The 12,167-nt window shown below is 30.0% G+C and overlaps 1 protein-coding gene across 1 annotated transcript in view; it reads right to left on the reverse strand.

Moving 5' to 3' along the window:
- LOC123290806 overlaps positions 1-11,408 on the reverse strand; it is a 471,542-nt gene extending 460,134 nt beyond the window's left edge. The window contains exon 1 of the mRNA XM_044871136.1: positions 11,243-11,408. Coding sequence (XP_044727071.1) covers positions 11,243-11,408 — 166 coding nt within the window. The remainder of the gene's footprint in view (positions 1-11,242) is intronic.
- Positions 11,409-12,167: the final 759 nt, after the last annotated feature.

Raw genomic sequence — 12,167 nt, forward strand, 5'->3', positions numbered from 1 at the left:
TTGGATAAGAACGAAGTAACCGACTCCACCCACATCAAAATGTAATTGTAAATATGTTTGTAATTAAATAAATAAAGATTAACAAATAATGATGTGGGTGGCCTCAGTTATAGGCGTATATGTCAGAGAAACGGAGGTTAAACCCCATTATTATTATTATTATTATTATAGTTCGGGGGTTAAAAAGAAAATGAAGAGAGTGATAAATAAAACGCCCACATTTTCCCACATTCCATAAATTACTCCATAGAACCGTATATACATATACTTGAGTTGTTTTATCGAGGTCAACATTTTAAAAAAACAAAGTACATTTTTAAAGCACACAGTTTAATTTAAGTAGAGTAATTTAAATATTATTAGGCCCGAAAACAGACATTAAAGTTCAAAAAGTTGGAATCGATAAAACAACTCAAGTATAGGTTTTTATGTTTTTTTGTATTTTGTATTTTTCGAGCTATTGCTTTCTTTTGAATCTTTATCTCATCTTATTCATAACTTATGCAATTTTTAATTTTTATATTATATTTATATAAAACTTTGCATATTTTTAAGAGATGGTTTGTTTGCAGCGTCTAAAGTTGTGAAACAGCTACAGACAAGAACATGAAACCGAATATATGTGTTCTTATGTTTATTTAAATGACAAACAATATAAATAGAACTCCCTTTTGTACAATTTGTATTATTTGTATTAAAACAACATAGTAGGTACTTTTGTGAACTTCGTAGGTATAAGGTATTATATATTATATAAGTAAGTATTTATTATATATTTATATATAAATAAATAAATATATAGTGTGTTCACAGTTTTAATTTCAGCTGTTTGACGTCGTATGAAATCGCTTTATATAAAAGAGAGTATCGAAATACACTTATTCTGAAATTAAAATGCACTCCTATCATTTTTTACAGATTTGAATATATTATTAATTTTAAAACTTGTTTTGATTAAGAAAATTTTTATCAGAATTGACAAAGTTACAGCAAGTTGAAATTTGAATTAACCTATGATCAGTATTAGAGTAGGCGCTAGATAGAGTAAGTTAAGATGCAAAAATGGAGAACCGCATATTGACAAAGGATTCTTGTTCAGAAGCGCCTAAAGATTATTATTCCGGATGTTGCCAGAAACCCTAGTGGTCCAATTTTTTATATCCCTCTCTCTCCACAGAAATAGTCAGATGTCAATTATTTGAGCCCAGTAAAGCTACCCAAGGTTTTTTTTTTTGGATAATTTTACGTCAAAAACGGTCTTTGTGATCTTTGTAATTCTTTGTGAAGTTCACCGTTTTTGTTTATTAACAGTTTGGTGGTTGGGAAAACTCCATAAAGGTTATTTTCAAAGCTGAAAATTAGGCAGCTCGGGTTTACGCGGAACGGTATTCTATATCCTGGACACAAGAAGTGACAGCGTACGAATAACGTATGTAAAATAATTATGACGAAGAATCCGACTAAAAGTTCGATACGACGCTATATTGTTCAATAAGGCATGTTTCCCGAGAAGACATTTTTTCGATCTGGCAATATAGTCTTAGGACAGAGTTTTTCTTCACTCACAACTAAATGTAAGCAGACATTCAGAGACAGTACGACGCTCTCATAAATGAGCCTTAACAAACGAACATATGCTTTGAATTTACCTCTAGTCGTTCAGATGTTACACAATAGCATACAGACGCACGAACGAATTATATGTATAAAGAAATGTAACAGTATTATATATATGTATATATAAGTGTAAATGTTTTATTAAACAAGAGTTTTGTGGTAAAACAGATGGGTTTTGTTATTTCATAAGAAAACGGGCACAAATGTATACGTTGTCATATCGAATGTTATATGAATTTATACAGCTACTTTTTATGGAAAATTTGAAAGACACAAAGGAAACAAGAAATAAACAAATAATTTATTTATAGATTTGATATACAGCGAAAAATAATTAGTTTAGAATTATGTTTCAAATTTTCCCTCTGGGAAAAAAGAAACAATTATTTTTTCGTGTCGTTTTGGTCTTTCGGGCAGAGCATAATCATAAAATAATATAATTATAGATCACAAGAATGAAAGTATCAAATAGGTCATAGTTTGAAGACATAATTAATTATTTTATGTGAACTAAGAATTTCATAAATAAACTCTTGATCAAAATATCAAAACTTAACCAGTTTTTCATACCCATTTATATTTTAATTCAACAACAAACGACAAACGTCTGGCAATATTCATAATTTATGAATTACTTGCTTTTCTCGCAAAGGGTTCCCCGTGCAAGACTTGACTCCCGTGGGGGCCTTGGCCTTGGCTCCGCGTCACAGAAAATAGTATTCCATAAATTTATACTTAGTTTAAAAAATACTCTAGCCAAAAACTTACCACCCCCCCCCTTATAAAAAAATTTTCTCAAACAAAATCCCCTTCCAACGTAGTTTTGAGGGCTTTTCCGATTTTCCAGGGGATAGTGATATGGGTAATTTTCTTATAATTAGACTTTATATCGAGACGATTGGTGAAAATCCTTTCTATCTAGCATGTGTAGAACAGAAAACCGTTATTTTCGTAGGGATTGCAATGGAAAACTTGATGAGATAAGTTTTCGATTTTTCCCGTATATTTCAAGCAATTCCGCGTCGAATGTCGAAAACCGCATCTTTTTAGTATTCTTGAGTGCCCTAGAATTTGTAGCCGTATGTCAGTCAGTCAGTCAGCCAGCTTCAATTCGGCTACATTGTATTTAAGACTATTTGTATTTATTTTTCAATTTTTAAAACCTATTCTCGGAAGAATGGGATTTGCATTATCTTTGATTTAGCGAAAAAAAATTTGGAGGAATAGTTAATTTTTTTGTAGTGATGCTGCATCTTTATATGAGATAATATGGGGGACAAAAAGTTGATTATACCCGTTATCACCCAATTCAAACCCAAAATCCCAAAAATAGGATGATATTTTGGTTTACGGTGACCTAACACTAGTAAATCTTTTATAAACAAACAAAAAATTTCAGAAAGATGGATATATTTTTAATGTATAAAGTATTAAAAGGTACACTAACAAATAATTATAGTGCAAGAGACGGTATCAAATAATTATAGTAATGTTGAACTTCACCCATCTGATAACCAGATGAGACATATTACTTAATGAAATTTTATTGATTTTTAAATATTCCTATCATAGTTTTTCTATCGAAAAGGCTTTTTTTAATTAAAATTAATTCTAATCAATTTTTTCCATGAACAATTTTTTTCAGACAAGTCTATACAATTATTTTTGTAATTAAATTACCTTTCTTCTAATACCAATTTCAATTGCTTAACAGATCGGTGTAGAATTATTCATATCATATGAACATATGAACAGTTTAAAAATCAATAAAATTTCAGACAAAATATGTCTCATCTGGCTATCTGACGGGTAATAATCGACCTTATAGCGTTTCTTAGAACATTAGATAAACTAAAAAATTAAGAAGTGAAAACAAGCAATTGACTGTTGAAATACTTTGTCTAGAAAGTGTTGAATATCAGTTTTTGCATTATTTTTTGTAAAAAATTGTCTATCTTTTATAGTTGTAGAGAAATTGCACACCAAAGTTTTGCCATAATTGGTCCCCTCACGGGTAAATGATGTTAACAAAAAAAATGTTTCAAGCAAAAGTTTGTTTATTGTTTTATAAGGAGAATTTTTTACTTTTAAACTTTTGTTCTATCTATAACGGTTAGAAGATGCATTCTTCGCAGCCTAGACCCAATTGACCTATGTTATGCTTATTTACGAATTCAAGCACACTTTTTTAGTCTTGAGCAGGCTTTAAAAATTTTAGCTTAATATCTCTTTTCGTTTTGAATTATCAGAAATAGACTAATTAGGTGATTTTATGATCACCTATACCAAACTTTTGTTCGTATCATCAATATTTTTAATCGTTATTCATTGGAAACTAGGGAAAAAATTAGTATACCTTGATACTTTTTTCATGTATATACGGGGTATAACAACCGAAATTGAGTAATCCATACTAATATTATAAATGCGAAAGTAACTCTGCCTGCCTGTCTGTCTGTCTGTTACTCTTTCACGCCTAAACGGCTGAACGGATTTTGATGAAATTTGGTATGGTGATAGATGATAACCTAGAAATGGTCATAGGCTATAAATAATCTTTCTTAGGGGGTAGGCAGTAGGCAGATAACTAAATTGAGTTAGTGATTTTTAGTCGTTTTTGTTGGGACTTTTGCTCTTTCACGTCTAAACGGCTGAACATATTTTGATGAAATTTAGGAAGGTAATAGATGGTTACCTAAAAACGGATATAAGATCAAAATGATCACGTCATCGTACTTAGGGGGTAGGAAGTAGGCAGAAAACTGAATTGAGTTAGTGATTTTTTTATGGTTTTTGCTGGGAGTTTTGCTTTATCATGCCTAAACGGCTGAACGGATTTTGATGAAATTTAGTTAGGTGATAGATAGTAACATAGAAAAGGATATGGAATATGGGGGGAGGGGTGAAAGTGGAAATGTTGCCCAGCAAAGCGGGTAGTTCACAGCTAGTATTAATATATTTTTGAGTATGGAGGTCATGGGCGGTTCTTATCAGATTTCTCAACTGTGTACTGTTTTACAAATTTAATATATAAACAAAAATGAGTGGATGGCAAGAAAAACATGTTTTTGATACTCAGAATGTATGAATATTATTATTTAAATAAGAAATATGGGTAAACCCGAGTAAAGTCATGTTATATATTATAGTACGCACAATATATGAATTATTCAGAATGTTTTTAATGTTAAGAAATAATAATATTGTTTTATGATATTCTCATATGATTTTGTGAGTGCGTAATTACAGTTCGTTCATATGATACCTACCAAGGTGTCACCAGTGTCACTAGAATTGGTTAGTGGGTGGAGATGTTATTGCCAACAGCCATACAGTCTGATACAGAGAATGATATCTGTAACATCACGTGTAATCTTAAACAAACATCTCATATATTGAATTTCTACTAGATTAGGCGTTATTTTAACGATTAACGCGGTATCACTTAAGTTTGTATCATAATTATGACATAAATACTTAAGTTTATATCATAATAAATTCAATTTAATTTTAACATAACACGAGTGACGGAGTTGGTTACGAACTACACCGGATATCTAGAGGACCCGGATTCGAGTCCCGGATTTTGTGTAATTTTTTCCGTTTCTTTCTATTTGTTCAAATGAAACTTAAGATTGTATCATAATTAATTCAATGTAATTTTAACAAATTTTTCGTACGAAAAACGAGATCTGTTTATTACATTTCTTTATTCATACTTATAATTTAAGTTTTTCTGTTCATTCCGAAAGTCTGGTAAAAAAAATCCATTTGGAAGTGAAATTAGTCAAAGGATATTAGCTCAAACTCAAATCAGTATAATAATCATATACGCATTCTTCATTAAAAGCGTAAAACGCGATGTAAAGCTGCTTTTTGAGTATGTTATTTAGGCCCCTTAGGGGAGTGTGAATTACGTTTTGCAAGCAAAAAAAATTTTACTCCAAATTTTGAGGACTTTTTTCAATTTTATTACGTATTACGCAGGTAGCACAACTTTTCTTAAGGGTGCAAATGTACATCAAAAACCAGCTTAACAGCTTAATCGCCTTCTGGCCGCCATTTGTATAAGTATTCTCTAATTTGTTTTCGTTTTTTCAAAAATTTGTCTGAGGCTCACTAGTTGAAGCTACCTACAAATTTTCATTTCTCTTTTATATTCTTGGAGACAATGGACACCAAAGTTTTGTCCTAGTTTGCTCCCTGACGAGAAAACAATGGTGTTTACGAAAAATTGCTTAAAATAAAAGTGGACCTTCCCCTAAAGAGCTGTACTTCTCTTTTCTTGGGCACTGTAGCCAAATGCAACACCCCCCAGTGCAGAAGTTTGTATTTATGAAATTTTTTTTTATGCCATAAATTTTGTTTTTGTTTATGAGCGTATAAGTTTTATGATTACAAGCATTTCTTTGATAGTTTAAATCTCGTAAACTAAACCATATAATTCTCCCTTCTATTGATATTTTATTCATTGAACAAGGATAACATATGACATATCCATCGATTAACATTTATACACGTCTTAGTGGTCCAACTACACTACCGGAATAGTATTTCAAAAGAAAACACAAAATCAAGATAACATCAGGAGTCAATTTACCCTACTTACAATGTTTGAAGATGAAACAAACCTATTAGGAATGTATATGTATGCAAAAATAATTGAAATTTGTATATTCAAATGAGAGAATCTGAGAGTTTTCATTGTTATATTCTTCATTTCTTTTATTATATTCTGGCCTACATAAATTTGTTCAAGAACTACAATTGTTTTTGCTTTTCCTTTGCATAATATTTACACATGTACATCATTTTCGTTGAATTTTAAACCAACTTTTACATGAAGTTAATAGTAGAGTGGCCAAGGGCGGTTCGCCACAGGGTTTTTGTGCCTATTTCTGATCAATATGTTTTTTTTTTTATTTGCTGACTAGCAGTTAACCCATCGCTTCGCTGGGCAACTGCAATTTTAAATAGAAGACTCTTGCATTATAAACTTTCACTTCATTTGCGATCACTTACCAATAATTTCGTTGGATATAATTTTTTGGTACGGAGTCCTAATTTTTTTTGGCAAATAAAATACAGCCCATGTTATTCATTGATAATGAAACTTTCTATAGGTGTATCCAATGTACAATGTATCGAAAAACTATCATCCGCTTTTTCACCACCTTTAGAGTTAAATTTTAAAAAATTATTCCTTCGGCTCATCTAAAGAGGAAAAAAGACACAAGAGTTATGGCTGTGAGTTGATATGTCAGCCAGTCAGTAATTCTTTTGTATCCCTATATATTATAAATGTGAAAGTAAGGGTGTTTGTTTGTGTTTTTTGTTTGTTGCGTCTTTCACCCAAAAACTAACGAATGGATTTGAATGAAACTGTACAACAATATAGGTGCTACATCAGAATAGCACATGAGCTATAATTTATTAACTTTTTTATACCATGTTTATATGAAATATACATAGTATATTAAGTTTCGTCCCAAGTTTGTAACGCTTAAAAATATTGATGCTACGAACAAAATTTTGGTATAGGTGTTCATAGAATCACCTAATTAATCCATTTCCGGTTGTCCGTCCGTCCGTCTGTGGTCACGATAACTCAAAAACGAAAAAAGATATCGATCTGAAATTTTTACAGCGTACTCAGGACGTAAAAATTCAGGTCAAGTTCGTAAATGAGCATCATAGGTCAATTCGGTCTTGGGTCCGTAGGACCCATCTTGTAAACCGTTAGAGATAGAACAAAAGTTTAAATGTAAAAAATGTTGCTTATAAAAAAATAAAAAACTTTTGTTTGAAACATTTTTTTGTAAACATCACTTTTTACCGACGAGGGCGTTAATTAGCTGCAAATTTTATAGTATGTATTAATATAGGAATATCAAAGTGAATATCTTTTGTTATTTACGTGACGTCAAAAAAACAAACTATTGCGCATCAACACTTGCGCATTATATGAGAATATCAGTTAAATATGTCAGATATGTATGTATGTGAAATGTGACAGTGTGTTATCAACACTGCCTATACATGGTATTTCAACAATTAACTCAGTCAATTGTTTGTTTTCACTTGTTTCGAATAAAGTTTCTCGAAACAAATGTTTATTTTGAATCCGTACACTTTTTAAAGTTGAATTAGACATTGACTAAACCCTAAAAATCAACGAAAGAAGGTAAGCAATTGTTAAATTGAGTTTTTTCTAAAATAGTCACGCCGACAGTATTAAAATTTTTGTACTTTTGGATTTTTGAAAAGAAAAAAACCATTTGTTAAATCATATGAATTACTCTCATACATTTGTGAGGTAGGAGAACCATGACAGTATTTACGTTGAGCGTTAATAGAAAATAACAGCCATATAACACTTATCACTTTTCTTTTTTATAGTCTAAGCAAAGTTACGTATATGGAAACTTTACTTTCTAAACAAGGAGGAATTTTAATGGAGAAATTTTTGAAAATTATAAAAAAATTGTTTTTTTTTTCCTTTTGAAATTTCAGCCAGGGCAGGGCATACACATACTAAATAAATTATCTTAAAATTTTTTAAGACACCGTTTGTCTTCAAGTTCTACGAGATCTTGCTTTTGATACCAAAACACGACTCACTTAGCATAAAATTTGTCTGTACATTTTTCCATGCATGTACGATACTGTTTAATTATAAACTTACAATAACTTAATTCAAAAATCAAGAAACTTTATTTGAGTTTCGAAATTTTATCGCATTTCATAAATCCCATTATAGTTTTATTTTCCTTAAAAAACATTTTTTTAATGTTGCACGTACCACTGAGAAAAATTTCATAATGTTTCATATCTTAAAATCGATTAGGTAGTTTAGATAAAAAAGAATGCAACATAACAAGATTATGTGTTTCCAACGAGTCTCATGTTTTAATTTTGGTATATACATATTTAGTACACGAACTAGCGCAAGTTAAGAATAACAATGATCTATCTACCATATCAATGCTTTAAAGTTGTTATCTATTTCAAGGAATACGATGAGATATCATCCGTAAAATATTAAAGAAAAATCTAAAATGAAATACACATTTGACCTACATTTACAACATGGTCATCAAATTCATATAACAGAATATTTTGCTAACTGTTGAAAAAACTTTGTGAAACATTTTTAATTTAAAGTTTAATATTTTGTGAAATGGAATTTGATACGTTCAGTTATAGTCAACAGTTTTTTAATGCATTCGTATACTTACTTATTCATATGAAGAATCAAAGAATAATGTAAAATATTATTTCTAGCTGCTCCATTACATATAAATCAAAATGTAGCTATAAAATTCAACAAATTCGAGAGAAGAAATGGGAGTCGCACAGTGGAGTCTTTATACCAAATTTCCGGAAAAAGTATAATGAAGGTATTTGTATGCTCAAAAATCATTCAAAAAACTATTTAGATGCAAAAATACCTTCTATTTGGCAATAATAAAAAAATTTTTTTAGTCATATTCGTCTTCAAAGCACATAAATAAAAAGCTTTGAGTTTGATAAATTTACTGAAAAAAGGTTACCTTTTTTAACAGCAAATATGTATCACAAATATTTAATAAGCTCCGCTTCCTGAATAAGCTGAGAAAAAGAAAAGAAAAAAATCCTCTTAACCAAAGGATCTCAGGCCTAATTAACGAGATAATTAACCAACCCAATTCATAAAAATACATTCTTCAAAATAAAATTCGGCTATTTATATTATTATAAAAAGTAACCCATGAAAACCAAGGTTGTATTACACTCCCTTTCTTTGTAAATTAAGTTTTGTACACATCTATCTATCGTGCGCATATCACAAATCTGAGCATGTATTTATCAAAACAGACGGTGGACTCACGGACAAACCACTCTATGTATAGCGTGTTGAAGTTGTAAGTTGATACGATGTATAGGATTTAGCTTTAGATTTATTTTGTAGTAATTTTGCATTTAAGTCACTCCTTCACGCTATGAAAAAACATGCTCTGTTTAGGTAGTGTTTTATTGGATGCATTTTATTTTGATGAATGTATTTCTTATTTATTGATTTGGCTAATTATCTCGTTAATTAGGCCCCAGATCCAAAATTGATAAACAGCATTTTCTACCTTATTTCTCAGCTCATTCAGAAAGCGAAGAGGTCTGCATCAATTATAGAACATCCTGTATTCCTACACTTTTCTCCTTAACTCAGGTGATATGAAGGCGTATCCAATGGAATAAGCATATTTAAAGTAATCGGCAAATTTGCAAACATGAGTTTGTGTATTACTAAAACCTCATTGATGAAAGCTTTTGCAATATTTCGCCCAAGTGGTTTAGCAATCGACATATATCGAAAGTATTTAAACAATAAACTCTACTGGTTGTTATTTTCACTTGTTATTTTTATTTTCAATATATTTAACGAACAAAAATAGAAAATACGTTGATCTATACACAAACAGTAAGTAATGAAATATCCGTAGTTTAAAAGATTATATAAAAAGAATTAGCTTTTCAATTTTATATAAGCCTCTTACATTCGACATTCAATACTTTTACAAAAATAATAAAAATATCGTTAAATTTTTTTCCTACAATAAACCCACATTAAAAGTAAACTAGATAAATAAAATACAAAAAGTATCAGCACATGCCGGTAGTCAATAATTATCTACAAAAATTTAACCTATCGGTTTTCTAACAGAATTTTTTTTGCATCACTCATGTGTAATTTGATATTAGAAAAATGAGATAAATTTTCTGTTATTTATCATACATTGATAGAATAGACAATTGCAGATACTCTTTCTTTACTAATTTACGCTAATTGATAAGACTGCTTTTCTTATTAGAAAAAGCTTTTTCTGCTGTGATTATCTGATTCTTGAAACTGAATCTCAGCTGCTTTACTTATTAGAATATTTATATAAATACCACGAACTAAAATTGTATATTTTATTAAAAATAGACATAAACTACGGCCGATAAAAGAATTTTTCAAACCTATTAAATAATTTGTTGTAAACTATTACAAAAAGTGGTCTTGAAAAATGCATATTTTTTCGATTTCGTGATAATTTTGTTTATTTTTATTTTATTTTTGTGTTACTGTAATTGCTGATAATGTTTTATATATTTATTTTTAAAATTGTAACGAATATTGGTAATGCATTATATGCATAAATTTAGCTACTGACGATGGTTGCGTTGCAATCGAAATATCGATATGTAGCGAAATGTAAACCTGTTGTATGTTTTTTAATTATATTTCTTAAAATTGAGTAATACACAATTTTATTTCGAGTAGCGTGGTATTTATTTGAGTAATTCTTGAAAAAATTTTTTGAGTTCAATAAATATTCACGTAGACAATTGACTGCACGTCTACAATTGATATTGGTGACAATTTGTTTCGGAATCTCAGGGATGTAGATTTAACACCAGATTTACAGTGCTGCTCGTGTTCTAATAATAATGCATAGAAAATTCGATTAAACAAAACTTGCATTTATCATATTGTTGTGTTTACTGTGAAAGCCCAAAGAAACATTTCCATACTCGAGTGCCGATACACCCGCCTCTAATAAAAAAAATTAAAAACAAAACAATAACAAACAAACTGACTTACCTATTGAGAATAAAAGCATGATGAAGATCCATAATCCTGTTTTACATTTAACCATTTTATAATTATTCCGTTTGTGTGGAGTAGACTTCGAAGAAGATGACGATGGCGACGTTTTAGTTGAGGATGCTACTAACACTTGCGTATTTAATATTAAATTTTTATACATTATTATTATTTCTTATTTTTCGTAATAATATAATACAAACTCGAATAAACGCGACGCAAAATTTAAAAAAAGACGCACATTTCGTTTTTAATCTTTTTGATATATATATAGAAAAATAAACTTGTTTTGTTTTTTTTTGTCACGAAAAAAATTAATGTAAAGTGATAAGTAACAATAAATATTTAAACATTTTTTTTTTTATAAATTCGAATAGAACATCTGAAACAAAATGAAATATGCATTAAAATTTAGTAATAATTTTTAAATAAAATTTGTTTATGTTTTCATGATAAAATTAATAACCAATCTTTAAAAAAAAAATTCTAGGTATATTTAGGTGCCAAAAGTATGGAAACCGTCGAGCAACTGTATGTAATGTAAGGAAATTTGAACAATTTGGGGGAGGGGTGGTAGGAAGTGTTAAGTTTAAAATCTTAAATGCAACAACAACACCCGCAATTTTCATTACAGATTCAGATTCTTAATGTTTAAAAAAAGTCAATTTTACTCGACATTTTTGTTTATTATCATTAGTTAAAGCTAGGTTGTATTAAAGTGGCTGCCCTGGGGTGGGACACACTTAAATTAAAGGGGTCCGTTGTGATCCCGAAAAAGGGTTGGCCCATCACCGGCACCACTTCAAGAATTATTAGGAGCTCTTGAAGAACAGCAGGAGTGCTTTGGCGTCAACGGACTTAAAGTTGGAGAGATCGTCAAAGGCTCGATCTCCTCATGGCAAGAGCTATGAAACAGTTACAA

This window comes from Chrysoperla carnea, chromosome 1 (assembly GCF_905475395.1).
Source record: "Chrysoperla carnea chromosome 1, inChrCarn1.1, whole genome shotgun sequence".
Taxonomy (NCBI): domain Eukaryota; kingdom Metazoa; phylum Arthropoda; class Insecta; order Neuroptera; family Chrysopidae; genus Chrysoperla; species Chrysoperla carnea.